This window comes from Macaca fascicularis, chromosome 15, assembly GCF_037993035.2.
Source record: "Macaca fascicularis isolate 582-1 chromosome 15, T2T-MFA8v1.1".
NCBI classification, from domain to species: domain Eukaryota; kingdom Metazoa; phylum Chordata; class Mammalia; order Primates; family Cercopithecidae; genus Macaca; species Macaca fascicularis.
The window spans coordinates 3,614,015-3,641,844 of NC_088389.1; the positions used below are offsets into that span (position 1 = coordinate 3,614,015).

The 27,830-nt window shown below is 61.6% G+C and overlaps 1 protein-coding gene across 20 annotated transcripts in view; it reads right to left on the bottom strand.

The window, feature by feature from the left end:
* Positions 1-27,830, bottom strand: part of KCNT1 (potassium sodium-activated channel subfamily T member 1) — a 93,189-nt gene that overhangs the window by 12,545 nt on the left and 52,814 nt on the right. For 9 of the 20 annotated variants that reach the window (XR_012424110.1, XR_012424109.1, XM_065529867.1 and 6 more), the window contains 19 exons: positions 27,664-27,712; positions 26,266-26,325; positions 25,458-25,532; positions 25,307-25,390; positions 24,331-24,425; positions 22,971-23,151; positions 17,309-17,473; positions 16,871-17,007; positions 14,258-14,321; positions 13,994-14,102; positions 13,100-13,208; positions 12,709-12,858; positions 12,066-12,304; positions 10,271-10,505; positions 7,555-7,660; positions 5,488-5,660; positions 4,251-4,322; positions 3,908-4,042; positions 3,077-3,188 (listed from right to left, as the gene is read on the bottom strand). Coding sequence is in view for 16 of the 20 variants with exons in the window: in XM_065529867.1 (XP_065385939.1) it covers positions 3,077-3,188; positions 3,908-4,042; positions 4,251-4,322; positions 5,488-5,660; positions 7,555-7,660; positions 10,271-10,505; positions 12,066-12,304; positions 12,709-12,858; positions 13,100-13,208; positions 13,994-14,102; positions 14,258-14,321; positions 16,871-17,007; positions 17,309-17,473; positions 22,971-23,151; positions 24,331-24,425; positions 25,307-25,390; positions 25,458-25,532; positions 26,266-26,325; positions 27,664-27,712 (2,350 nt within the window). In the remaining 4 variants the exon portion in view is untranslated. Of the gene's footprint in view, positions 1-1,270; positions 2,662-3,076; positions 3,189-3,907; positions 4,043-4,250; positions 4,323-5,487; positions 5,661-7,554; positions 7,661-10,270; positions 10,506-12,065; positions 12,305-12,708; positions 12,859-13,039; positions 13,209-13,993; positions 14,103-14,257; positions 14,412-16,870; positions 17,008-17,308; positions 17,474-22,970; positions 23,152-24,330; positions 24,426-25,306; positions 25,391-25,457; positions 25,533-26,265; positions 26,326-27,663; positions 27,713-27,830 lie in introns of those variants that run through there. The other 11 variants (XR_012424108.1, XR_012424107.1, XM_065529860.1 and 8 more) reach the window with 3 other exon arrangements.

Below are 27,830 nucleotides of genomic sequence, written 5' to 3' on the forward strand. Positions count from 1 at the left end.
CTGTCGCCCAGCCTGGAGAGCAGTGGCACAATCTTGGCTCACTGCAACCTCTGTCTCATGGGTTCAAGCAATTCTCCTGCCCCAGCCTCCCAAGTGTCTGGGATTACAAGCGTGCGCCACCACGCCCGGCTACTTTTCGTGTCTTTAGTAGAGACGGGGTTTCTCCATGTTGGCCAACCTGGTCTTGAACTCCTGACCTCAGGTGATCCGTTCGCCTTGGCCTCCCGAAGTGCTGGGATGACAGGCATGAGCCACCGTGCCCGGCCATTAAATTTTTGGTATAGATGGGGACTTGCTATGTTGCCTGGGCTGGTCTCGAACTTCTGGCCTCAAGTGATCCTCCTGCTTCAGCCTCCAAAAGTGCTGGGATTATAGGCATGAGCCGCCGTGCCTGGCAGAGCATCTCCCTGATGGCCGTGTATGCCATCTCCACCTCCTCCCTTTTTCCTTCCTGAGTCATGCCGGGAATCCTGTCTTTATCCTTCCACTGTGCCTGGATGTAGAAGATGTTGGCTGCAGGGATTTGGGGTGACTTTTCTTTTCTTTTCTTTTTTTTTTACTTTCAGTATTCTTTGAAGTAAAAAATACATAATGTAATAAACATGTACATTTTTATAATAATAATAAATTGGCATTAATGTCTTTTTTTTTTTTTTTTTTTTTGAGATGCAGTCTTGCTCTGTTGCCCAGGCTGGGGTGCAGTGGCCGGATCTCAGCTCACTGCAAGCTCCGCCTCCCGGGTTCCCGCCATTCTCCTGCCTCAGCCTCCCGAGTAGCTGGGACTACAGGCGCCGCCACCTCGCCCGGCTAGTTTTTTGTATTTTTTAGTAGAGACGGGGTTTCACCAGGTTAGCCAGGATGGTCTCGATCTCCTGACCTCGTGATCCGCCCGTCTCGGCCTCCCAAAGTGCTGGGATTACAGGCTTGAGCCACCGCGCCCGGCCTAATGTCTTTTAAATAAGGGTCTGAAGCTGCCACAGGTGTCCCTCTTGGAAGCAGGTCACCGTATGCTGGCCTGTCAGAGAGACCCACGGGGAAGCTGGGGCCAAGGCCACCCAGGCTGGAGAAGGCGCGGGCCCTGGTTCCTTCTACAGGATCCTTGCATGCCAGGGAGGCAGATCCCAGCCTCCCCAGAGGGTGGTGGGTCAGGTGGTCCACGGCGCCCTCTCTTCCCTTGGCCCCATGTCTCTGTATATGCCTGGCCCTGCCCAGGGCCCAGGATGTCTGTCCCACGTGGACCCCAGCACCATGTCAGCCCAGAGGAACTCACGGCTGCTTCCAGGGGCTTTGCTGACGTCCTGACTTCTCCTTGGAGGAATTCTCCCTGACTTCTCCTTGGTCCCTGTCACACAACTGCCGCAGAACCACATGACTGGAGCTGGAGCCCAGGACTGTTCACTGCCCTGAGATGGAGAGCTGGCCGCACCCGCCCTGGCAGCACAGGGCCCCGGTGGCGGCGGCGAAGCTGGGGAAGGAGCTGGGGCTCCACAGCGGGCGGAGGGGGGGGTGATTGGCGATGGCTGCCTGGTGGGAAGGCAGGTAGGAGCATGTTGGCCACGTGCTTGCTAACCCAACCTTCAAGCCATCTTGTGGGACAGAGAGGTGCCAGGCTGAAGCCAGAGGAACCGCGCCAGGATGACTACCTGGACCCCGACTGCACGGCAGCCTCCCGGTCCACACTGGGTCAGACTCAGTCTTCCAGATCCAGGGAGTCCTCCCAGCCCTGGGGAGCGGCTGGGCCCCTGAACACAGAATCCTGCAAACTTCTTCCCCTTGCATGGTTCGAGCTGCAGAGCACACCCCTCTGCCGGCTGAGCCGGGGACTGGGGCCAGGAGCTCCCGACACCGGGCAGGGCGGGCTCTAGGGTGGCCTTGGGTGGCGGGCAGTGCAGACAGAGCCCTCTCCTGTGGTGAGACCAGCTGCCCGAGCGTCCCCCTATGCCTCAGGCTGGCATCTCTGAGGCAGGTGCCCCTATTGACCTGGTGGCTGACCAGCCCGGCCTCCTCGTGTCTCTCTGGGGCAGAACCGACTCCAGGATCCCTATGGGCTCTTGGTCCGTGGCTGGCCGGAACACTTTCACTCTCCATCAGGTTCAGGTGGAACAAAGCCGTGTCCATGTTGCAGGCAGTGCCCGTGTGTGTCCTCTGCCTGGTGTCGGTGGTCAGGCCTGGCCTGGCTCAGTAGTTCCTCCACGGTGTCACACTCCTCCAGCGACGCAGGCCCCAGCAGCTCGCGGATGAGGACATCAGCCCCGACGTGTGAGCTCGGGGTTTGTGTGGAACAGACAGCATTGCTGCTCCTGATCAAGGTGCCTGCTCCCTGGTCTCAGCCTAGGGCTGCCCGGGCGCCGGCCCCCGTGTGGACAAGGTGGTGCTGCCCCAGCCTCAGCAGGCGGGGAATGGGTGGGGCTGGGGTCAGCCAAACATCTAGACAACAGCAACAGTGCCTGCGCCCCTGCGTTCCACACCTGAGCCTGGGTGGTGCTCATCATGGAGCTCCCGGGGCGGAAAGCCAGTTCCGGCCCAGCCACTTGCTACACTGTGCGATCCGGGGCAGGCTCCTTCCCTCTCAGGCCCTCGGTCCCTTGTCAATACAAGGAGGCACTGGTTACAGTGAACCTGTTTCAAGGTCAGGCGTAGCGGCCGGGGCAGCGGAGGAGTCTGGAAGGGCGCAGCTGTGTGTGTTACTTGTACTAAGAGCTACCGGCCCAACTATGTGGAACCACCAATCTGAGGGCTCCCTACGGGGGTTCTGACCAACTGACCATCCCACAACAGATGGCCTTGGCCTCTACACACGGCCGGGCCCGGTCCCTGCTCAGGGAGATAGAGGGCTGCTACGGGCCACATTCCCAGTGCCCCACACGAGGTCAGAGAAACGCCCTGCCTCCACTTCCTAGCTCCACCATGAAGAGCCCCCTGTCCACGCTGGGCCCCCACCCCTTCTCCTAAGCTCCCCAGCAGGAGGGGGCAGGAGCCCCGCCTCCCATGGCACTGGCCCCCTTTCCCCGAGCCCCTTCCTCCCACTCTTTCTGGGCTCCTGGCGTGGCAGCTGGCACGGGGCAGGGCTGCTCACCTTTTCTAGTTTGGAAAGAGCCAGAGAGTAGCTGTCCTTGGCGCGGAACTGCATGAAGCGCATGTTGGAAGGGTGGGTGAGCTCCGTGGTGATGCTGAGGCTGGGGAAGAGCCTGGGGGAGGCGGAGGCGGCTCAGGGTGGGGCCACGGTGGCTGTGGGGGTCTCAGGGCGGGGCCATGGTGGCTGTGGGAGGTCTCAGGGTGGGGGCCCATGATCATGTGGCTATGGGCGGGGTCTCAGGGCAGGGCCCATGGTCTTGGCTGTGGGGGTCTCAGGGTGGGGTCCCATGGTCATGGCTCTGGGGGTCTCAGGGTGGCGGCCTGTGGTTGTGGCTGTGGGGGTCTCAGGGCGGGGCCACGGTGGCTGTGGGGGTCTCAGGGCGGGGCCACGGTGGCTGTGGGGGTCTCAGGGCGGGGCCACGGTGGCTGTGGGAGGTCTCAGGGCGGGGCCACGGTGGCTGTGGGGGTGTCAGGGCGGGGCCACGGTGGCTGTGGGAGGTCTCAGGGTGGGGGCCCATGATCGTGTGGCTGTGGGTGGGGGTCTCAGGGCCGGGCCCATGGTCTTGGCTGTGGGGGTCTCAGGGTGGGGGTGTCAGGGTGGGGGCTTGTGGTCATGGCTGTGGGGGTCTCAGGGTGGGAGCCCGTGGTTGTGGCTGTCTCAGGGCGGGGCCCGTGGTCGTGGCTGTGGGGGTCTCAGGGCGGGGGCCCGTGGTCATGGCTGTGGGGGTCTCGGGGTGGGGGCCCGTGGTCGTGGCTGTGGGGGTCTCAGGGCGGGGGCCCGTGGTCGTGGCTGTGGGGTGGTTTGGAGCCGAGCCCCGGACGCTGGGCTCACCGGAACATGGTCTGCACGTTGACGATGGTCTTGGCATCCGCCATGTAGTCCTCCTCAGCGCTCATGGTGCTCTCCTTGTCCACCACCACGAGGTTGTCCGCATAGATGATTCCGCACTGCAGCAGGCTGTCCAGGCTGGTGGCGGGGGCGGGACCGGGAGCCCGTAGCTGAGGATGCGGCCCACTCCCCACCCACGGGCCCCCGTGATTTGGTCAGAAGGCAGGAGGACCTCAGCCCCCCACCCCACCTGCAGTCGGGGCCGCCCCAGACTTTGGAAGAGGAGAGGAGAGGAGGGGAAGGGTGGGTGTGGAGCCCCCTCGAGCCACGGCCAGCCACGCCTTACTTGTCCACGGAGCCCTCCATGTAGTAGACCATGGGGAAGCAGCAGATAGCTTCCAGGAAGTGGTGGTCCGGCCTGTGGGGACAGCGGTCCTGGAGGGTCCCACCCGGCTCCAAGGCCCGCCCTCCCCAGGCCCAGGGGGGCCCTACCCTCCATGTGCAGAGCTGGGTCAGGCAGGGGTTCCCCAGAACTGCAGTGTATGGGATCTGGGGGGTGCTTTAAGGCCAGTAGGCCATTCTTTATTTTATTCAAGGGGAAACCAAGGCCCGGGAGGGTGGGACTTGCTGAGGTCACACAGCCAAGATGACCCTGGGCTCAGCTGTCAGGGTCCTGGGGTCCCCTCGGCAAAAAGGTACAAAAAGGGGTCCCCTAGGCAAAATGGTGCCTGGAAGATCCTGGGGCTCAGAGTGAGTGGAGCAGGAGGCAAATAGGACAGAAGGAGTGACAAGGGAGGAGGGGGAAAGGGAGAGAGATGACCAGAGTGGGAGGAGCTGGGAGCCACAGGAGTTGAGAGCAGGGAGGAGCTGGGAGACAGAGGAACTGGGAGTGGAGAGGAGCTGGTGCAAGGAGGAGCTGGGAGCAGGGAGGAGCTGGGAGCTAGAGGAGCTGGAAATGGGGAAGAGCTGGGAGTGGGGAGGAGCTGGGAACTGGGGGAGCAGGAAGCAAGGAGGAACTGGGAGTGGGGTGGAGCTGGGAACTGGGGGAACTGGGGGAGCTGGGAGCAGGGAGGAGCTGGGAGCCAGAGGAGCTGGGAGTGAGGAGGAGCTGGGAGCTGGAGGAGCTGGGAGTGGGGAGGAGCTGAGAGCTAGAGGAGCTGAGAGCCAGAAGAGCTGGGAGTGAGGAAGAGCTGGGAGCTGGGAGTGGGGAGGAGCTGGGAGCCGGAGGAGCTGGGAGCCGGAGGAGCTGGGAGCTGGAGGAGCTGGGAGTGAGGAAGAGCTGAGAGCCAGAGGAGCTGGGAGTGGAGAGGAGCTGAGAGCCAGAGGAGCTGGGAGTGAGGAAGAGCTGAGAGGCGGAGGAGCTGGGAGTGGGGAGGAGCTGGGAGTGGGGAAGAGCTGGGAGCAGGAGGAGTTGGGAGCAGGGAGGAGAGCCCCCCTTTTTGGGAAAGCTGAGAGGACCAGGCCAGAGGCCCCATGTTCCCGTGCCCTCTGCAAAGGTGAAGGGTGGGCCCAGTTGGGGAGGCTGCTGGCTGCAGGTCTGAGGGCCCGGGTGGGCGGGGTGGGCAGAGCCCCAGGAGCCTCACTTGTTGTCCAGCAGCAGCACAATGGGGTTTAACTCCTTGCGGGATCTGTAGTAGGCCCGCAGCGGCACGATGAAGTTGTACAGCCCGTTGCCGGCCGTCTCTGCCGAGACGATGATCAGCTTGTTCTTGAACCCGTAGGCCTTGGCGTCTTCATAGCTGTTGTGTTTGCAGCCCTGGGGGCAGATGCTGGAATCAGGGCTGGCTCCTGCTGGCCACTGGCACCCTCCCAGACCCCTCACCAAACAACCCCCCTGAACACCCAGCCGTCAGCCTCTCGGCCCATGGCCCTTTCATGGCCTACATGCACCTGGTGGGAGCTACAGGCACCACCAGATGCTACAGCTGTGCCCACAGGCGGCACAGAGCAGAGCCATGTCAGCGGTGGAAAGGGCGGTGTCCATGTGAACATGTGGTTTTGGCACGTGGCTGGAGATCTAGGCATGAGCACAGGTACGTGTCGTGTGTGTGCACACACTTTTTCTTGTTTTGTCCACCACGAGGCTCAGAGCAGGGACACCAGCAGCCGTGAGCACACCACATGCCCAGATCTTGGTTTCCAATCATCATTTTCCACTAAAAGGAATCGGGCTTCCTTGGAGAAGTGGTTCATTCCAGACTGGAGCAGGGGAAGGCCAAGATGTGGCTGGAACCTCTCCGGTTGGAAAGCACAGATGAGCTCAAAGGGTGAGGGGGTCGTGCCAGAAGCCACTTGAAGGACCCCACCCCACCCAGCGAACCCAGGGGGTCTGAGCATCAGAATCAATAACGATCTGTCAAGGATGCTGCTGCTGCAATGACCAGCCACAGATTACAACCCACAGAATACGCTGGGAGCCTGTGGTCCGTGAAGGTCACACACATGGGGAAGAGCAGGTCCCCTTTGTGGCTGAGCCCTAACATACAGCTGGAGAGATTCCGGAGCTGGAAACCATCCACTGATGGCCGGCGCAGTGGCTCATGCCTGCAACCCCAGCACTTTGGGAGGCCGAGGTGGGAGGATCACTTGAGTCCAGGAGTTCGAGACTAGCCTGGGCAACATAGGGAGACCCCATCACTACAAAAATAAAAATAAAATTAGCCAGGTGTGGTGGGGCATGCCTGTGGTCCCAGCCACTCAGGAGGCTGAGGTGGGAGGACCCCTTGAGCCTGGGAGGTGGAGGCTGTAGTGAGCTATGATCCCACCACTGCACTCCAGGCCTGGATGACAGAGTGAGACCTTGTCTCAAAAAAAAACACCAAACAACAAATAAACAAAAAAGAACCCACTGATGGATGCTGAAGCCGCTTGGTCCAGTGGTTTGCTTTCCTGATCTCAACATGTCCCCCACAGAGAAGCTCTAACTCCAGAAGGAAAACAGTGATTTTCACAGTGGGGAAACCTGCTGACCCCAGTTTGCCACCAGATCCAAGTTAACATCGCCAGTGACCTGACAATTGACCCCCGAGTTTCCAGGGAGGGCTGGCCCCACATGCAGGCAGAGTCCCACCACCAAGAAACATCGGCAGACCCACCTGCCAACAAGTCACTGGTCCCCGCTCTGCAAAAATATTAAGGTCAAGAGACCCCAGGGAACATTCCAGATTAACGGAGAGTAATGAGAAAGGAGTGCTAAGACACAGCCAGGACAGGCTCCCAGCGGGGAAAACACTGTCACGCAGGATACTGAAGGCTGTCGGGGCCCTCGGCGCAATCTGAACCCGGACAGTGGATCAGACACTCATGCCGGGCCAGGGTCCCTGTCCTCACGAGCTGTGGTTACAAGATGGTTCTTCATCTTTGGGAAGGCATGTGGATGTATTAGGGGAAAGGGGTGTGGTGGCTCCAACCTGTTCTCAAAATGGTTCAGAAAACATGGGCCTCTAACATAGAAACTGGGAGAGGGAGAGCCCACACGGGACGGGAAGGGAACGTCTGCTGAATCTGGGTGAAGAGTCTGCGGCTCTCCCTTGTAGTATTCTTGCAGCTTTGCTAGAAGTTTGCAATGATATTGAAATGTAAAGTGACCAAAGAGAAACCAGGGCAGGTGTGCTGGCCCGGTGCTGGCGTCAGGGGGCGCAGAGCCTTACCTTGTCCAGCCGCAGGCAGCAGAAGGGGGCCTTCACAGGCAGGAGGTGGCACAGGGTTGGGGAGCTGCCGATGTAGGGCGAGTTGGGAGGGTAGCCCTTCACGTACCTGGGGCAGGAGACAGGAACCCTCAGCACAGCTGCATACGGGTGGCTGGGTCTGCTCTGGCCCCTCCCCCGGGCTGGGGGACTCGAGGGCACCCACGCCCCCCACAGCCACGTTGCTCGGGGTCACGCACAGCTGGTCCAAGGTGGCCTGTTCTTCCCTCAACCACCTGTGCATCAGCCAATGTTCCTCCAGCTGAGCCTGTGATCACCATGTCGCGGGGCCTGCCCAGCCTTGGCACCCAGGACCCTGTGTGTCCTGCAGGGCAGTCAGGGCAGTGCCCAGGGCACCGACACAGGTGCCAAACCTTAAAGATTCGTGCCTGCCTAACGGGTCAGCAGCGGCTGCAAGGCCAGGGCTGGGGAGGCATGGACTTGGCCCTACCGGGGCCTTGGGGGACTGGAGGGGACTGCGGCGTGGGCAGGGCCCTCACTGCTGCTGCCCTCACCCAGGTGTGGGAAGGGGTGGCGGTGGGGCTCGCCCCTCACCTAGTCAGCTCAGGAACCTGCATGGTCAGCCCTCAGCTACTCTGGGGTGGGACCAGGCAGGCTGTACCCTGGGCCCACGCTTCCCTGAGGGTCTGGGGTGAGCCTCCATCCAACACACACTCACAGTGGAGACGTTCACACATGTGCACATGGAGATGGACACATCCAGACACATGCACGCACAACACATGGCCACATACAGGCACACGGAAATGGACACACCAGGACGTACAAACAACACATGCACACAGAAATGAACACATGCTGACGTATGCACACGCGCACCATGTGCACGGACACACAACATACACACCACACACACAACATGCACCACACACACAACACACACACATGGACACACAACATACACACCACACACACCACACACAGACAACATGCACCACACATAGACACACACAGACACAACACACAGACACACACGGACACACACACACCACACACAGACACATGCACCACAGACACAGACACAACACACAACATACACCACACACACACCACACACACACAACATACACAACACACACCACACACACACAACATGCACCACACACGGACACACACACACACCACACACAACCGACACACAACATACACATCACACACAGACAACATGCACCACACACAGACACAACATGCACCACACACGGACACACAACACACAGACAACACAGACACACCACACACACCACAGACACCACACATACCACACACACCACACCACACACAGACACACACCACACATACACACCACACACACAAATACGCAACTCATACCACACACACAACAGACACAAAACACACCACACGTGGACACACTCCACACACCACACAAAACACACACACCACACACAACACACCAGACATACACCACACAGACACAACACACACCACACACGGACACAGATACCACACACACCCACACACCACAAACACACATGTGACACAACACACATTGACACACCACACACAACATACACCACACATACATGGACACACACAGAACACCCCCCTCACACATCCACCCCCATGCCCTGCGTGGTCTTTCTCCCCCCACCACAGCTTAGACGAGGCTTTGCAGCCACAGGCCAAACCCACAGGGCTCTGCCCGCCTGCCACGCCTCCCTGACGTCCCCAGCACCCCAGGCTGGTGGGGCAGGCACTCTGGCCTTAGGCTCTTATCCACACACTTTTCCAGCCCGGCTGTTGTCCCCAGTCAGCCACCACCCGTCCTCAGCAGCACCCAACACACACACGCAATGGTTCAGGGCTGTTTCCCAGCAGCTGGGAAATGACGGGCTGTCATTACGGTGCGTTGGCCCAACCCCAGAGGCGAAGGCCACGGCAGAGTGAGGCAGCCCCGCTGAGGACGGCCCTTGGGCCCTGGCATTGGGGCACCTGTCTGTCCTGGCTGAGGCCAAGAGGCAGAAGCTGCTGAGAACAGAGTGGGGCCTCCTGTCTTTTAATTCGAAGCCGGAGGACTTGGCTCCAAACCTAGGCCAGGACAACAGCTCAGGATGGGCTGTGGTTTCCAGGCTGTGGTGCTGCCTTGCCCAGGGGTTGCACAGGGACCCTGCTCAGAGGATGCCCACCCTTGGTCAGGCGGGCTGTGCCTCTCTGTGCTCTGTGGTGCTCAGGGGGAGACTTAGGGCACTGGGTGGATGAGGATGGTCTGGGGTCACCGCCCGGCTCCATCCTGATTCAGAGAGTGACTGGACCACTGTGGGGCTGGTGAGGTGGGTGGGAACGGGCCCCTCTCTGAGGATGGTGCTACCCGGTGCCTGACACACAGCCCCTGCCCCAGTGAGCGCTGCCTCACCCCAGTTAGCTCTGCACCCCCAGCCCCAACTGGGAAGGGTGCAGCCCAGCACACCCCCATCTCAGTGACACTCTAAGTGCTCCCTGGGGACAAGAGTGCTGTGGCTCTGATGTCTGTGTCACGTCCCCTGAAGGTTCCATTTGTCAAACAAGGACTTCCACGGAGCTGTCCTTGCAGAAGCTGCAGTTCAGAGCACGGGGGACCACCGAGGCGGCTCTGATGCTCCCCTCCCCCGCACTCACGGCGGCTCCTCCCCGCACTGGGAGCCATCTCCAAGGCAGTACTCACTCTACCACGGAGAGCCCCTCGTCATCCGACGGCGTCACCTCGTCCTCTGACTGGTCGCTCAGCAGGTCGCAGGGCAGCAGGGCCGAGCTGTCAGCCAGCTCCAGGACGGGCGCGATGCTGGGCCGCCGGCTGCCCGAGCCGTTCTCCGTGGGCAGTGCCAGCTTGTTGCCCCCGCCCCCCCCACCGCTTTGCGTGGGCCGGTGCTCTGTGCCCTGCAGGTCCATGGCCACCGTCCCTGGAAGAGAGCCCTGTGCTTGGCTGCAGCCCGACTCCCACCCTCCAGGGGCGGCGAGTTCCCAGAGCTCAGGCAAACAGTCATCTCTGGAGAACCTGTCACGGCCTGGCTCCTGTGCTCCAGCTGGTGAGCGTCAATCTATCCCTCAGTTTCCCCCTCCATACAACAGGGACAGCAGCCTCGGGTGATGATGTTGAGCGAAGACCCAGGGGACCTCAGTGCCCCATCGGTACCACCCAGGCCAGCTGCTGTGGCCTCAGTACCAGCTGCCTGAGGAGGGGGTTGGCTGATCCTAGGGTCGGGGTCCCAGCCTTGGGGGCCCGGGCAGCTGGTCAGGCTGCCTGGCGGACAGGGCCAGGTGGGGAGCAGCCGGGTCACTCAGTGCCTGTGGGAGCAGACTGTCACTCCTGCACCACCCCCAGGCTGCCAGGTGGGGGTTGTGGACCTCCAGGTATGGCCCAGGGCCTCTGTGGGTGCAGTGAGGGTTGCCCGAGTCACCCTGGTTTCCTGGAAGCCACCTGGGGGCAGAGTGCCCACCGTGCAGGTAAAGGTGGAGGTGTGGCTAGGCAGCAGCAGCCTGCCTCCCCAGTGCCCTGTGGCCAGGCCCGGCCCCCCGAGTGAGCTGCCGTAGATGAGGGCCGGCAACCTGTGGGGTCTGGCAGGCGGCAGGCTCTGCATCAGCACGTCTCCAAACCCCAGGGCCCTCTGGGTCTTGGAGACTGTACCCCACTGCATTGAACCACCTGGTGCCCCAGCAGCCACCGTGTAACAACCCCCAGGGTGGGTGTGCAGGGGTGCCCCATAGGGTCAGCCTCTGCCTGGGCCACTGTACGGAAGCAACAATGCCCTGGCCCGGCCGTGGGTCTGTGGCTTGAGTGGCTTCCTGGCCTGGCCCTGCTCCCTAACTGACCCCCAGGAAGGCCTGGCTGGGGGGGTGGCAACAGCACTGTAGGTGCTGCCCTCGGGGCCACAGGCCTGCACCTGCTCAGAGGTAGCCTGACCCCGTCTGGCACGTGACACCCCGGGAAGATCCCTGAGGGCGCGATGAGAGGCCAAAGCCCTCGGCTGCTGCGACCTCATCCCACCAACTCCCAGCCCCATTGGACGTCAGGGTCCCCGACTGTTTGAGGGACACATGTGAAGCAGACCCTCTGAGCTGGTGGGACCACCAGGAGCCTCCAGTTGAGCTGCCAACCAGGCCTGTGGGCCGCTCCACTTGAACACAGTGAGTAATGCCCACAAAGGTGGCCACAGGAAGTTGGGGACACCCCTGTTTGACAGATTCAAAAATAGGCCCAGAGAGATGCCACTTATTCAAGGTTGGAGGCACAGGCCAAGAGGAGCTGGGTCTGGAGGCCACACTGGCCGGGTCTCCTGCCCTGCCTGGCTGGTCTCCCGCCCTGTCCCACTTGGTCTCCCGCCCTACCTGGTCTCCTGCCCTGCCCTGCCCCGCCCCGCCGGGTCTCCCGCACCTGTCCCAACTGGTCACCTGCCCTGTCCCGCCCGGTCTCTCACCAGAGGAGCAGCCCCAGGGAGTCCTGCGCGCCTGCCCCGGCTCACCCATGGAGGCGATGATGCTATGCACAGGCAGGCGGGCCGGACCCTCGTGCAGCCCCTGCCCCGAGAAGGCTCTCTTCTTCCGCTTCTCCTCCTGCTTGAAGATGAAGGCCGAGTTCTCCTCCTTGGTGATGTTGATGTAGAAGCAGGTGTCCGAGGCGGCCAGGATGTGCCGGGGCCCCGGATTCAGCAGGATGCTCTTGTTGTCCTCTCGCTTCAGCCCGATGAGGCACACGCCGTATCTGGGGGGGGGCACCAGCACTTCAGACCCCGCCGCTCGCCCGCCCCATCCCGCCCCCTGCCTGCCCTTCCTGCGAATCACCAGAGTCCCCACTGGAGCTCCACGTCTTCCTCCTGGGGACCATCTGGGGTCAGGGACCTTGGCTGAGCCCTCCCGTCCCAGAGGTGTTGGGGACCAGAGAGCTGGGGTCAGCCCATGAGCCTCAGGGAGGAGCCGCGTGGCAGGTTTTTATGTGGACCCGGAGCCCAGTCCTGTGGCTGCCCTCGCCAGGCAGGATGCCCTGATGTCCTGCCCCCGAGCCCCGTGCAGCCCCGCCCCAGGGCCACTCCTGTGCCTGACCAGGTGGGTGCGGAGGGCACGGAGCAGCCCCGGAGTGCCAGCCCTATGGCCGCGACCCGGCCTTACTTCTTGTGGGCGTGGAAGGCCGCGTAGGTGAAGCTCTTGCCCTCGTACTCGCGGAAGAACTTGCTGTCACCCATGCGGATGTGGTACACCTCATTGCCCGAGCAGCGTCCGTACATGCGCTGCCACTGCTCCGGGGACTCCTGTCCCTCCCTGTGGGCCGGAGCGGGGCCAGGGGAGTGTCACCCTCAGCCGTGGCTGCCCCTTCTGCCCGGCCGGGTCTGCAGGTGGCCCCTCCGCTTCCCCTGGCATGGACCCCCTCCCTGTGCAGGACTTTTGCCCACCACACGCCCCTCCTCCGGGAAGCCCGTCCCCGCCCCCACGCAGGCCCTGCCTTGTCTCCCTGCGCCGGCCGGGCCACGGAGGTCGGTCCCGCGGGGCACGGGGCACTCACTGGCCGCGGGACGTGTGCACCAGCAGGGTGATGAGGGTGGAGGTGGCCGGGCAGATGCAGTTCAGCGCCAGCATGGCATACTTGCACTCCTCCTCACACACCACGTGGTCTGCGGGCAGCGGGGTAGGCCGGTCCACCTGCTGCCCTGCCGGCTCTCTCCTTCCCCACAGTACCTGCTCGCTTCCTGAAGGTGCTGTGCAGACGCACCCTCGCCTGGTGCCCCCCTGGACCCCCTGCTGTCCAGCTCCAGCAGCACTACCCCCAGAGTCTCTGGACCCCAACCCCCTCCTTGGTCTGAGCCTCCATGGACCTTCCATCGTTCCTATGCTTCTCTCCCAGCTCAGTGAGGAGCTCCAGGGCTGGGCAGTCCCTGGCCCCTGTGCTCTGGGCACTCCATGTAGGCCCTGACCCGTCCCCCGTGCACCTGGCATGGGGCCTGACCCCTGTCCCCTGGGCACCCAGCATGGTCCCTGCCCATAGAGGTGCTCATCAGATGGTGCTCCTGCCCCCACCTGACCTCTGACCCTGCCTTCACTGACCCCAGGGCCCCAGCGTAAGACTGTTCATCTGAAGAGGTCGGAACCCCTAGGTCCCTTCTCGGATGCGGTGAGGATGGGGGTCTGCCGTCCCCTCCAGCACCTCCTGGTGTGCTTGTGTGTGGAGCTCCAGGGCCGGCCCCTCCCGCTGCCCCGCACAGCTCACCCACGCGCGCACACGCGCCCTGCCCCAGGCCCGCTGTCACCCGCGTGCGCACTTGCGCCCTACCCCAGATGCACTGGCACCCATACGCACACGCACACCTACCCTAGATGCACTGTCACCCGCGCGCACACACGCACAACTGTCCCAGATGCACCGTCACCCGCGTGCGCACCCGCCCTGCCCCAGACGCACCGGCAAACTTGACGTGAAACTTGTTTTCAGGTTTGAGGATCTGGACGTAGAGGGGGCAGTTGGGGGCGAAGTCCTTCACGGCCCAGGCACGCAGGATGGTCTGGTGGTCCTGGCGGGGTGAGTGGTTGGTCAGTGCAGACGGGCTGGCCTCTGTGGGTTGCTGGGCGGCACCAGCAGCCTGGGGCAGGTCTCCTCCCTTGCGGACCCCCGCTCCCCAGCCCCACGGTGTCCTTCCCGCCTGGGCAGGGCCTCCGCCTCACTCACCGCGGCCGTGCGGTCCACCTCGTTCCTGCTGCTGAGAATGAAGCAGGCCTCCCCATTGTCCATCCTGCAATGCACCAGGGCCTGAGTGCGGGTGGAACAGGGGAGGTGGGCAGTGCAGCTGGGGGGTGCGAAGGTGAGGTGAGGAGGACCTCCCCTGGGAAGAGGTTGGGAGGACCGTTGGATGGAAGACGGGGAGGATGGAAGGCGGGGAGGATGGAAGGTAGGAGGAGACCCCTGCTCTCTGCTGGTCAGACATCGCAGTGTACCCTCAGTGGGCATCCCTGTACTGCCCCCCCCATCAACCCACATCACAGCGCCCCTGACAGGCATCCTTGTTTGTCCTCCACCAGCAGGCATCCCTGTGCCCCCCGCCACAGACATCCTGGGCCTCTCCAGACTCCCTGGACCCTCCCTGGTAGGCTCTGAGCTGGGTCAGGACTCCTGGACACCCTAGGGAGACTTCAAGCTCCAACACTCAAGAAGAAGGCACAGGAGCCATGCCTGTCCCCCGAGCGTGTGCAGGCTGACAACGGGTGGGGGCAAGGGAGTCAGACGCCGCAGACGGTGTGTCCTGGAGACACCAGCTGACAGCTTCTTCTGGCCACGGTGCTTCCTAGGGCAGTGCCTGCCCTTCCTCCCCCAGGCCCTGTTCTCTGAAGCAACCTCCCGGCTTGTCCCTGAGGTTGACCAGGTAGGAGGGGCATCAGGAGGTCGTGCGAGGGGCTCTGCTGCCTGGATTTGTCCATACTCCCAGGTGGCAGGGGCTAGGGGTCCGGGGTTGGCAGGAGCAGGCCCAGTGGAGACCCCACCTCAGTGTGTGCCAGTGACCTGGGCACCAGGGGAGCTAACCTGACCTGGGCACTGGCTTCTCGGATACCCATCTGGCATGCTGCCATTAGACATTCACCCAGGGCTGGGCTGGGGTGCAGGAGGGAGGGGGGAACTTGGGGGCAGAGACCCTGTCCGCTCCCTGGCCTGGCTAGTCTACGGTCTGGGACCCTGGGTGGTCACTTCCAGCACCTCCTGGGTCTCCCGAAAGCCCAGCTGCGGAAACTGTAGAAACTGATGAGATGCTGTCTGAGAAACTTGCCTCTGCCCCAGGGCAGGGAACCCCACCACATCACTGACACCACTGCCTGCTCCGCAGAGGCCCCAGGCCCTGTACTCATAGCCCTGGGCTCATCCCTGCCTGGCTGGGCATGGCCTACGCCCCTGCCCTCTCCCCACTCCCCACTCCCCAGGCCCAAGCAGGTGCATGGTCTGTACGTGCTGGGGACGGGACCACAAAAGAGGTGGCGTTCCATAGACCATGGGCCCCAGCTTGGGGCTCTGGACGTGGTGGGGGAGGGGGAGCGATGGGGAGAGACCCTGGGCGTACCACCCACACTATGCCACTAAGGACACATTCAGGCTCCTGGAATGAAAACGTCATCAAGAGGGGTTTCCGGGAGTGTCCCAGAAAGTGCACCGACACATTGTGGAAAGTTCCAGGTAACAATACACTCTTGTTACCCTGTCACTCTGTCAATTTGTCTTTAAAAGGAAGCTCTACCTACAACCCCTATTCTCCTGCCTTGACTCACAGCAGCCGACTCTCCCACCCCTGGTCTATTTTGAGCCTCCCTAGACCTTGACAAAGATTTCCCTAGACTTGGAGCAGGGAAAGGTGGAGCTCGCAAAAGCTGCCCCTCACCCTGCAAAAGGGAGACAGACACTCAGCTGGGGTGGGCTTGCCCGGGATGCTCCAGAGTGGGTAGTACAGGGACAAGGGCCTGGCTGCAGGGTCCTGCTCATCTGGGCTTGGGACCTAAGCTGGAAAAGCTGCAACAGGCCCCAGACGGTCTACCCCAGACAATCCACCCCAGAGGGTCCACCCCAGACAGTCCACCCTGGATGATCTACCCCAGACAATTTACCCCAGATGGTCTTCCCCAGACAATCCACCCCAGAGGGTCCACCCCGATGATCTACCCCAGAGGGTCAACCCCAGATGTTCCACCCTAAATGGTCCACTCTGAATGGTCCACACCAGACGACCCACCCTGGATGGTCCATCCCAGATGATCCACCCTGGACGATCCACCTTGGATGGTCCAACCTAAATGGTCCAGCCCAGAACGTCCACCCTGAATGATCCAGCCCAGACGATCCACCCCAGATGGTCTACACTGGAGGGTCCATCCTAGATGGTCCATCCCAGATGTCCATCCTGGATGGTTCACTTCAAATGGTCCACCCTGAGGATAGTCTACAATGCTCTAATGGCTCTCATTGGCCATGAGAGCAATGGTCAATGCCTCAGCCCTGAGCAGCTGAGCTGTCTCAGGAAGATGTTGAGATGCTCCACTTTGGACATTCCACCCTGAATGGTCCACCCGAGACGGTCCACTCTGGATGGTTCACCCCAGACGGTCCACCTCCAGCTGGACCAACTCATATTGGGCCAAGAGCTCCTGGCACCCACCCTCGGGACCCCCTGCTCTGATCAGCTCGCTGGGCAGGCCGACTCAGGACCCTTGGCCATGAGAGTGGTGGCCAATGCCCTAGCCCTGAGCAGCCGACCTGTCTCAGGAAGGTGCCCCCATGCCGCCCCCTCTGCCCACCAGCACTCACTTGGCTCGCATGAGGTCCTGGTCTTTGAGCGCAGAGCCCTGGAGGTAGATGACCCGCTGGGACCACAGAGGGATCTGCAGGACTCTGCGTACCTGGACATCCATCTCCGTGGGGCACAGGATGACCACGTAATAGTCCTGCCGGCCAGGCAGAGGGTCAGACCCTCTGAGCCAGCCCCTGCCCAACCCGGGCGGCCCTGCCTTCAGGACTGTGTTTGTGCCACCACCTCTGAGCCCTGGGGCTCACTGTGATCTTGCATCTGGCGGGAGGGAAAAGAGGCCGCCGCAGGGCCCCCCACCTGAGCATGGACTGCCATCCTCACTGAAGGGGTAAACTGAGGCTGAGGACTGAGGGACTTGCCAAGCAGTCCTGGGGAGAGGATGGCATCTCTGGGGGCCAGGAGGGAGGCGTCTGCTGGGCCGTGGTCAGGGGCCTCACCTGGAGCCGGGGGTGGGCGTAGAACTCGTTCAGGAAGTCCATGAGGAGGTCGATCTTGAGGGAGCTGACGCACAGGACCACGTGCTTCTCCGTCTGCGCGCGGTGGCGGCTGTAGTTGCCCCCCGACTTCTGCCGCTCCATCCAGAGGTAGACGAGCTCCTCGAACTGCAGGTGAGAACCAGGTGAGCACCAACGACCAGGCCCGGGGAATGAGGGCTCCCGGCGAAGCACCTGGGGCCCGACACACCACTGTCTGCTGGGGGCCTGGGGCAGGGCCGGCCAGGGGGTGATGCCTACATTAGGGGGGCCTTTCCCACATGGAAGCTGTAGATGCTGATAGCCCCAGATGACACGGAGCAGGATGTAGGCCCAACTGGCAGGATGTGTAGGGACCAAGGGAGAAGGGGTGGCTGGAGACTGTGGAGTAAACTGAGGGTGGGGAGGCTTAGCCCCTGGAATTGGGGAATCACTCTCTTGATGGTAAGGGCGGCCATATCAGGCCTCAGACCCCGGCCCTCCAGGCACTCACGGGCCTCACAGTCAGGAGCCTATGTCCAGGGGGCGGGGGGTTCGAGGCTGCGGGTCTGAGGACGCCACCTGCCCCGGCTCATGCTCCCCAGATGCAAGGTCTCAAGTGTTGAGACTCAAAGGGGAGAGATCCAAAACAGAGTTCACCAGGGCCTCTCAGCACCGGCCCTACTTGCCTGTAGGCGAAAGTCTTTGGCTTTTCTTTTTTTTTTTTTGAGACCGAGTCTCGCTCTGTCACCGAGGCTGGAGTGCAGTGGTATGATCACAGCTCACTGCAGCCTCGACCTCCTGGACTCAAGCCATCCTCCTACCTCAGCCTCCTGAGTAGCTGGGATTACAGGTGTGTCGCCACCATGCCCAGCTAGTTTTATTTTTATTTTTTTCTAGAGATAGGGTCTCACTACATTGTCCAGGCTGGTCTTGAACTCCTGGGCTCAAGCGATCCTCCTGCCTTGGCATCCTGAAGTGCTGGGATTACAGGCTGAGTCATGGTGCCCGGCTTCATTGAACACAAATGAACAATGGCAGGAGCTCCCATGGACTGTGGACCTGCACAGGGGATGTGCTATCATCTGGTCTAAATGAGACCATCTCGTTGCACTTATCCAGCGCCTGCTTTGTTCTGGTGACGAGGCTTCACTGCCTTGCCACACAAAACAGGTTCCACAGCTGGGAGGTGCTCAACACTCCAGGGCAACTGAAACAGAGGCTTCCCTGTGGATAGTGCTGGCGGGGGCTCTGCTGTCAGACACCCCAGGGCTCGCGGCACCTCTGAGCCTCAGCTTCCTCACCTGCAAGATGGCGGCATGGCACCTGCCTCCAGGGCTGCCGTGAGGATGAAGGAGGTAATGACGGCAGCTCCATAGTGACCCTAAAAATCCTGTCTGCCCAGAATCTTGCCATGTGATCTGATTTGGAAATAGGTCTCGGCAGACGTAATGATTTAAGATAAGGTCACCCTGGGTTAGAGTGGGACCTAAATCCAGTGAGAGGTACAGAGAAGAGGCCAAGTGTAGACGGGGCAGAGGCTGAGGTTTCTCCAGCCACAGAGCCCAGGGATTGCGGCACCAGAGAGAGGCGTGGGACAATCTCCCGCAAAGTGGCCTGACAGGGCCAGTCCTGCCAACCCCTCAACTTCTGATTCTGGCCTCCAGGGCTGGCAGAGGATACATGTCTGCTGTTTAGGTCACCTGTCTGCCTTGCTGATCAAACAGCCTGGAGGGATGCTTCCAGGAGATCCCAGCCAAGGTTGCTATGTTCCAGAAGGTACACTCGTAAGCGAGTGCCTTGGGGCCATCGCCCTACTTCAAGGGCTTTTACTGGTAAATTCAGCTCAGTGGAGACCAAGAGCAAGGGCACCGCAGCCCACCCTTACCATCGCCAGGGAGAGGCTCCGTCTTTCCAGAGTCATTTGGAGGAGGCAGGGAGCGGCTCAGACAGTGGGGCCAGTGGCATCACTGTCTCAATCACCTCCAGCCCCGCCAGGGACACCACAGGCCCACCCTGGGTCAGGTTTGAGCACCAGGCCTGGCAGGGCTGATGGGACGGAGGGTGGGCCAGCCCCCAGGCCCTGCCCCCGCCTTCCTCCCTGCCTTGCTCAGGGCTTGTCCCACTCAGGGTCTGCTCTGCCTGCCCCACACGGGAGAAAGGAGACAAGGCAGGCAGGCGGCAGCTGATCTGAAGGACCCCACTGCGGACATGGAGCCCGAGCTACAGGGACGCCTCTGCATGCAGGCTGCTGGGGTGTCGGTCACTTGTCACCACGGCCACACCCATCGATGCAATCAGTTCGTGTGACGACGGCACATTTGTTCCATGAATTTCCCTGAAGAGCAGTGCAGGTGTGATGCCTGCAGGGCTCTGTGCACCTGGAGTCACCTTGTCCTGTGTTCTTTTTTCTCTGAGATGGCATTGAGATGGCATCTCGCTCTGTCACCCAGGCTGGAGTGCAGTGGTGTGATCTTGGCCCACTGTAACCTCTGCCTCCTGGGCTTAAGTGATCCTCCCACCTCAGCCTCCCGAGGAGCTGGGACTACAGGTGTGTGCCATCACACCTGGCTAATTTTTCCTATTTTTTGGTAGAGACGGGGTTTTGCCATGTTTCCCAGGCTGGTCTTGAACTCCTGATCTCAAGCGATCTACCCACCTCGGCCTTCCAAAGTGCTGGGATTACAGGCAGGAGCCATTGTGCCTAGCCCTTTTCTTTTTCTTTTTTTTTTTGAAACAGGGTCCCGCTCTCTGTTGCACAGGCTAGTGTGTGATGGCAAGATCACAGCTCACTGCAGCCTCGACCTCAGGGCTCAGGCGATTCTCCTGCCTCAGCCTCCCAAGTAGCTGGGACTACAGGTGCACGCTACCACACCTAGCTAATTTTCATATTTTTTGGTGGAGATGGGAGTCTCCTTATGTTGCCCAGGCTGGTCTCAAATTCCTGGGCTCAAGCAATCCTCCCGCCTTGGCCTTTCAAAGTATTGGGGTTACAGGCGTTAGCCCTGCACCTGGCCTTCTCTTTTTTTTTTTTTTTTTTTTTTTTTGAGGCGGAGTCTCGCTCTGTCGCCCAGGCTGGAGTGCAGTGGCGCGATCTCGGCTCACTGCAAGCTCCGCCTCCCGGGTTCCCGCCATTCTCCTGCCTCAGCCTCCCGAGTAGCTGGGACTACAGGCGCCGCCACCACGCCCAGCTAATTTTTTTGTATTTTTAGTGGAGACGGGGTTTCATTGTGTTAGCCAGGATGGTCTCGATCTCCTGACCTTGTGATCCGCCCGCCTCGGCCTCCCAAAGTGCTGGGATTACAGGCTTGAGCCACCGCGCCCGGCCTGGCCTTCTCTTCTTAATGGAGATAAGGGGAGGTGGGGGCTCCCCTGATGCTTCAGGAGCAGAATGGGAAGGTGGCCCCAGCCCGGAGGCTGTGGACGCAGCAGAGGGACACGGAACAGGCCTGCCACACATCCCGATTTGGCCCCTACCCGTGGGTGCCATGGTCTCATGAGAAGCACAAGAGACAGCACTTCGCTCCTGCTTTATTTGAAAACGACCCTGGGGTTGGCTGAGGCTGGGGCTCCTCTTCACTCTGGGGTGTTTGGGGTGGGGAGAGGAGCCAGATGGAGCATGAAGGTGGAGCTGCATGTGGCTGGGGCAAAGGGGGACGCATTGGCCCTGCTGACCCATCCTCTGACCTCAGCTGGCCCAGGGGCCTCTCGGACATGTCTCTGGAAGGGCTTCTGGGGAATTCAGAGACTGGATTGGCCAAGGCCTCTGTAGAGCATCCGGGTGCAGCAGCCTCAGCAGGTGCAGCGGCCGGGGAGGACCAGGGACAGAGGCTGGGGGCCCCTAGCAGGGTGAAGGGTGGCCCTGAAAGCAGGTCCCCCTGCACCTCAGGATGGGACCCCATTTGCAAAAGGGTCTTTGCAGAAGTAATTAAGGTAAAGAATTTGAGGTGAGATTTATGGATTGGGGCAGGAGGGCCGAGGAGGGAAGGCAAAGAATTTGAGGTGAGATTTATGGATGGGGCAAGTGGGCCGAGGAGGGAGGCAGTGTCACCGCACAGAGTGCCCCCCACACCGTGCTCCTGGCCTCGCTCCCACCCTCGCTCCCGCCCTTGCCTGGTTATGAAATGTGCAGAGAAAGGAACAGAGTGCAGGGTGTGGGGGAGCAGGCCTCAGAGGGGAGAACCCAGCTCCATCCCCACCCCACACGGTGGTTCCGGGTGGGTGAAACCCTCCAGGTGAGAGGCGAGCTTTACACTTTTAGAAGAAAATAGGAAGCCAGGATTATGATCGAGGGAAGGAATGATCTTTTTAGTCAAGACAGGAAAACAGAAACCATAGGGGAAAGATTGGCGAATCAAAGCCAGGCTGCCTGTAATCCCAGCTATTTCTGGGGCTGAGGCGGGAGGATCGCTTGAGCTCAGGAGTTCGAGGCCAGCCTGGGCAACAAAATGAGAGTGAGACCCCATCTCTAATTAAAAAAATAAAGTCAAGACCATCTGTGAATGGAAGATTCTGTAGGCAAAGTGACAGAAGCGGCGATGGAGCGGGAAGTAATGGGAAAGCCACACACAGCTGGCTTCTTCTAGAACACAGAGAGACTCGCTCATCAGCGGAAACTGGGGGCAGACCAAAGAGGAGCGGGCAGCTCACAGGAACGGGACTCGCGGCACTCGGTGGTGGAGTGGCCGACAACCAGGTAGAAGGACGCGCACGCCCCCATCTGAAGTTAGGGGAAAGGAAGCCAGCAGATGTGGAGAACATGGCCCACGCTGAGGGCCGTACAGCTGGTGCCACAGCTTTGACTCGGATATAGTGAGGGGAAGAGCCAGGCCTGGCCTGGGCCCACACCTGTGCCATGCCCGCTGCTGTTTAGGGGGAGGGAGCTGGGGCTGAGTCCGGGTTCCGCAGAGGCTTCCTGGAATCACTGCCCTGTCTCCCCGGCATCTGCAGCCAGCTGAGGGTCTGACTCCTAGAAGGCCCTGGCCACCTCCTCGGGCTCCTCCTCCCACCCAGGCTCCTAGAAAATGTTCTACCACCCACAGGAGGCCCCTCCCTCTCCCATCTCCCCGATAGCAGGGGCCTTCCAGGGTGGGCTGGGGTGCCTAGAGGAGGTGTCAGAGGCAGTCCAGGCCCAAGCACTCACACCCTGGGCAGCTGCCCTCTCCAGGCCTCCACCGTTCCCGCTAAGGTCTGGCCCCTCCTCTGCTCAGTGGGCATGGGCCTCAGCAGTGGTGACAGGGAAGCTGCTGGGGTGGCCCAGGGGGTGTGCTCCTTGTGGGCCTGGCAGCTGCTGCTGCACCTGCCTGTGGATGGGAAATGGGCCGGCTGTCCACCCTGAGCCCTCTCTGCACTCTGCCTGGGGCCTGGGAGGGGCAGGTCACCCTGGCACCAGAGACCCACCATCTCCCTAGAGGGAAAAGGCCGGCTCACGGGACTCCGTCATCACCCACCACGCCGAGCACCACCAGACCCGCCACAGACCCTCAGTGGGGGCGTGCAACGGAGCAGGCACCGCCCGGCTGGCCTCGCTGTCCCCGCCTGGGAGTGGCCCCTGCACTGTGCCATAGCCCCAGCAGCCCCCTCCCTCCGCCGGCGCCCGCCTGTCCCTTTGCTGGTGCCACCCAGTGCTGGTGCCCGGAGGACCCACCTGCAGTGGGAGCACCACGAGGGCCACGCAGATCATGATGACCACCAGCAGCTGCGACGGCCAGATCTTGGGCGTGACATCGCCGTAGCCCACGGTGGAGAAGGTGACGATGCAGAAGTAGAAGGAGGTCAGGAGGGACAGGTTCTCGCCTGCCCGCTCCAGGTGCTGGATGCCACAGGTCCTGCAACCCCGGGCAGTTAGGGGCGGCCTGGGGACGAGGAGCTGGGGGGCCGTGGCCCCAGAGATTCTGCCTGCCCACGGGACCCTCACTGCCCAGGAGACTGAGCTGTTCATCACCTGGTCACCGGGTGAGCCCCGCCCTCCTAACAGCTAGGTGGTGTCAGGCCCTCAGCCCTGCCCATCTGTCCCCAGGCTCTGCCAGAGCCACCTCCTGCCGGACGCTGGCTGACAATGCAGCTGACCCCTCGGCCACAGCATGGCGGCCTCTGTTCACGGTGAATTCCCCGGAGCCTCCCTGCCTGCCCGGTGGCTCTCTCCTAGGCCTCTGGAAAATTCTCTGGGAGCAGGGGATGCAGGGCTGTGTCATCAGTGTGGCCTTGAGTGACACGGGGGGGGGGGGTGGGTCTGGCTCTCCACCCCCATCTCAGAGCCTTGCCCCTTTACCCACCATACTCAGGCCTCTGCCAGGCACAGCCAGACAAGCCACCCAGGTCCAAGGCTGGGAGGTCTAATGGGCAGGGCTGGGGTCACCGCCAGGTCCCAGATGCCATCCCCATGGATGCCCCAATCTGCCCACTGAGCTCTGTGTCTGTCATGAGGGACAGTGAGGGAATGGAGGCGGGAAACACGGGGCACTCTCCCTGCTCCCAGGGCACAGTGCTTGCCTGACATCCCTGCCTGGGGACGGGAAGTGGCGACTAGGCCTTGCTGGGAACCAAGACAGAGCAGCAACATGGAGCCATCAGCAGGACACAGGCAGGTGGGCACAGTGGATATGCTTGGGTGGGCTGGAGGCCCTCGCAGCTCTGGGCGTCCCCACCTTTACCCTGGCTGCCTCCAAACCCTGCTCTCAGCTGGGCCTCAGCCAAGAGACCCCCACCTGGCCCAGGGACCAGTCCCTTTCTCTACATCCACGGCATAGACCAGGAAGCCAGGTCTGGGTATCTCTGGCCTTGGAGGAGCCGGGCTGCAGGGCTGCTTGTGTACTGGGGACGTGGGCTTGGAGCTGCCTCCTGACCTCAGTCCCAGCTGGGTGGTCCGACACCCGCAGCCCAGGCACCGTGGCTTTTCTGCCCCTGACTGCTTGGACACAGGCGTCTGCATCCCCTAGCCCGGCCCTGCTTGCCTCTCAGGACCTCCCCAACGTTCTGGGGTGCTTGCACTGACGGCCGGCACTCACCCCGTGAAAACGAGGCACAGCAGGGTGCAGAAGAGGATGAGGACCTGGTTGAACATGGCCGACTGCGTCCGCAGGATGGCACGGTGGAAGTCGTTCTGTGGAAGGAGCGGTGGCCATCAGCGGGCAGGGACTGTGAACCCCACCAGGAGCCAATGAATAGAAACTAGAAGGCCAATGGAAAGCAGACAGCCCGGCCACACCTGCGTCTCCGCTTAGGCCCACGAGGCAGCCTGTACCTGGCCACACCTGTGTCTCGGCTGAGGCCCACGGAGCAGCCTGCACCCGGCCACACCTGCGTCTCCGCTGAGGCCTACGGAGTAGCCTGCACCCGGCCACACCTGCGTCTCCGCTGAGGCCCACGGAGCAGCCTGCACCTGGGCCCCCCTTCTGCTGTCCTCTCTCAGGACAGGTCCCCATCTTGCCTACGTCCCCGGGGATGAGCTTAAGTCTCAGGTCAGAGGGCTGGTTAGTGTGTACAGCTTGGACCCAGCATGGTAATGCCGCTTTACCACCGGGGCAGGAATGGGGGCTGTGAATCAAGGGGTCTGGCTTGGAGAGGGTGGGTGCCTAGGGAACCGGCTGCTGCCATTCCCACGACAGGGACCTTGCTGAGACACTTAGCACAGGGCCTGTCTGTGGCCCCGTGGCGCGTGTGGTCTGGTGTTTGTGGCCCTGGTCCTCGTGGCCTGGGTTTGTTACACTCTTCACTTTGTCCCTTCTCCTCCCACCAGCCATTTAATTTCCAGGGTTAGGAAAAGCTCTGGGATTGAGTTTCTTCCTGGAAAGAGGACATTCGGGGCTTGGCTTGGATGTTTTCCAGGAGCAGAAACAGAGTTTCTGCTGCCCTGGCCTCCTGGTCCTCTACAGCTCACGCCAGGGCCGGGCGTGGCAGGCTACGTCGCACAGTGTCTCCCAGGGCCGGTGAGGCTGAGGGGGGCCCCCCCAGGTCCCAGCTGCACCCCCCGCCCCGGCTTACAATCATGTTTTCCAGCGCGTGCTTGGCCAGCCAGCAGTTCAGAAAGACAGGGATGAACAGGTTCCGCAGCGGCGGCCAGAAGATCTGTGAAGGGGACAGGTCAGGGCTGGGGCTCCAGGGGCCACACTCCTGGCGGCCGGGGCTCACCCACCGTGATGATGAAGGGCAGAGTGTTGATCATCTCCAGGACGAAGGACACGCGGAAGATTTGCTCCCAGATGTTGCCCTGGGGGCCAAACGGGGGGTGTCAGGGGGGGCGATGGAGGGTGGGGGTGGGGCCCGGCAGGGGAGGGGCAGGATGGGGAGAGGGCAAGGAGCCAATCCCTGGAGCCTGAAGGTCAGGGGATGAGGCTGGGAAGTGTGGGGAAATAGGAGAGGGTGGGGGAGGTGGGGGAAGGTGGGAGAGGTGGGGGAGGGGGGGAAGGGGGGGAGGTAGGGGACAGTTGGAGGAGGTGGGGGAAGGTGGGGGACGTATGGGAGGTAGGGGAGGTGGGGAGGTGGGGAAGGGGGGAGGTAGGGGACAGTGGGGGGAGGTGGGGGAAGGTGGGGGAGGTGGGGAAGGGGGGGAGGTAGGGGACGGTGGGGAGGTGGGGGGAGGTAGGGGACGGTGGGGAGGTGGGGGGAGGTGGGGGAAGGTGGGGGACGTATGGGAGGTAGGGGAGGTGGGGAAGGGGGGAGGTAGGGGACAGTGGGGGGAGGTGGGGGAAGGTGGGGGAAGGTGGGGGACGTATGGGAGGTAGGGGAGGTGGGGAGGTGGGGAAGGGGGTAAGTAGGGGACAGTGGGGGGAGGTGGGGGAAGGTGGGGGACGTATGGGAGGTAGGGGAGGTGGGGAGGTGGGGAAGGGGGTAAGTAGGGGACAGTGGGGGGAGGTGGGGGAAGGTGGGGGACGTATGGGAGGTAGGGGAGGTGGGGAAGGGTGGGGACCCCCTGTGAGGTGCCACCCCGGACAGGCACTCACTTTGTAGCTGAGGTAGATGAGAAGCATTGTCTCCAGGAAGCTTATTATGGCCACGATGACCTGGGAGGCAGGAAAGGGAAGGAGCTCTGGAGCAGGCCGGGGCTGCGGCGCAGGCCCTGATCCCACAGGCCTCGGTGGGCAGGTACCACACAAAGCCAGGCGTGTGTCTGGGGGGGCTGCCTTGACCCTCACTCCCATGTCAGGACAGTCTTAGCTGCCAAGGCCTTTGGCTGACCCCCACCAGGGCCAAGGGCAGATGGAGTCTTGAAACCCTGGTCCTTCCGGGCCGCCCACTCTAGGCCCAGGGTGGGATGGAAGGTGCAGTGGGTGAGGCAGGAGACTCAGGAAGACACCAGAGAGTGGCTATTCCCGCTGCCCCGGTGGGGGGGGATGGAGATGGAGGCTCAGTGGACCTGGTTTTCTCAGTGGAACCCCCTCTCAGCACAGGCATCTGCTGACCCCTCTGGAATATGATAGGGGTGGGCACGGGAGACCCTCTCTGGTCTGGTCTCAGATGGAGACATGGGACCTAGTCATGAACTAGGTCACCCACCCAGGAGCCCGCCAGGGACCTGGCCTGTGCACTCTCCACCCCAGGAAAACAGCAAGGACACAGATGGGTCAGCGGAGGGAGAGATTCAGACAGTGAAGCAGACAGAGGGGGTCATGAAGCCCTCAGGGATCCCTGGGAAAACTGTGTGGAGAGCAGTAGAGCTTGGTCCTCGGCACTCACTGAACCTGGGACCCCTGCTTACTGAGCATGGGTTTGTGTTCAGCGTTCACTAATGTCTGGTTTCCCTGCTTACTGAGCCTGGGTCTGTCCTCAATGCTTACTGAGCCTGGGTACCCTGTTTACTGATCCTGGGTTTGTCCTCAGCATTTACTGAGCCTGGGTCAGTAATTGCTTGGTTTGTCCTCAATGCTCACTGAGCCAGAGTCACCTGTTTACTGAACCTGGCTTTGTCCTCAGCATTCACTGAGCCTGGGACTGTCCTCGGTGCTCACTAAGCCTGGGTTTGTCCTCAGCATGTACTGAGCCTGGGTCAGTAAATGCTGGGTTTGTCCTCCGTGCTCACTGACCCTGAGTCACCTGTTTACTGAGCCTTGGTTTGTCCTCAGCATTCACTGAGCCTGGTTTCCCTGCTTACTGAGCCTGGGTCTGTCCTCAGTGCTCACTCAGCCTGGATGCCCTACTTACTAAGCCTGGGTCTGTCCTCAGTGCTCACTGAGCCAGAGTCACCTGTTTATTGAACCTGGGTTTGTCCCCAGCATTTGCTGAGCCTGGGTCTGTCCTCAGTGCTCACTGAGTCTAGGTCCCCTGCTCACTGAGCCTGGGTTGGTCCTCAGTGCTTACTGAGCACCACTCCAGTGGGGAGGAGGGCAGGGTGGGGCACTCACCTGGATTGCCCACAGTGTCATCTTTCTCTCCACCCATAGAATGGGAGCCCTGGGGAGAGAAAGGAGGCAGCACAGTAGGGCACCACAGCCACTAGTGTCCCCCAGCCACCCTGGGGCTGGGGCCATAACCACTGGCCTCCACTGGCCCCAAGCATGTGCTATTCACT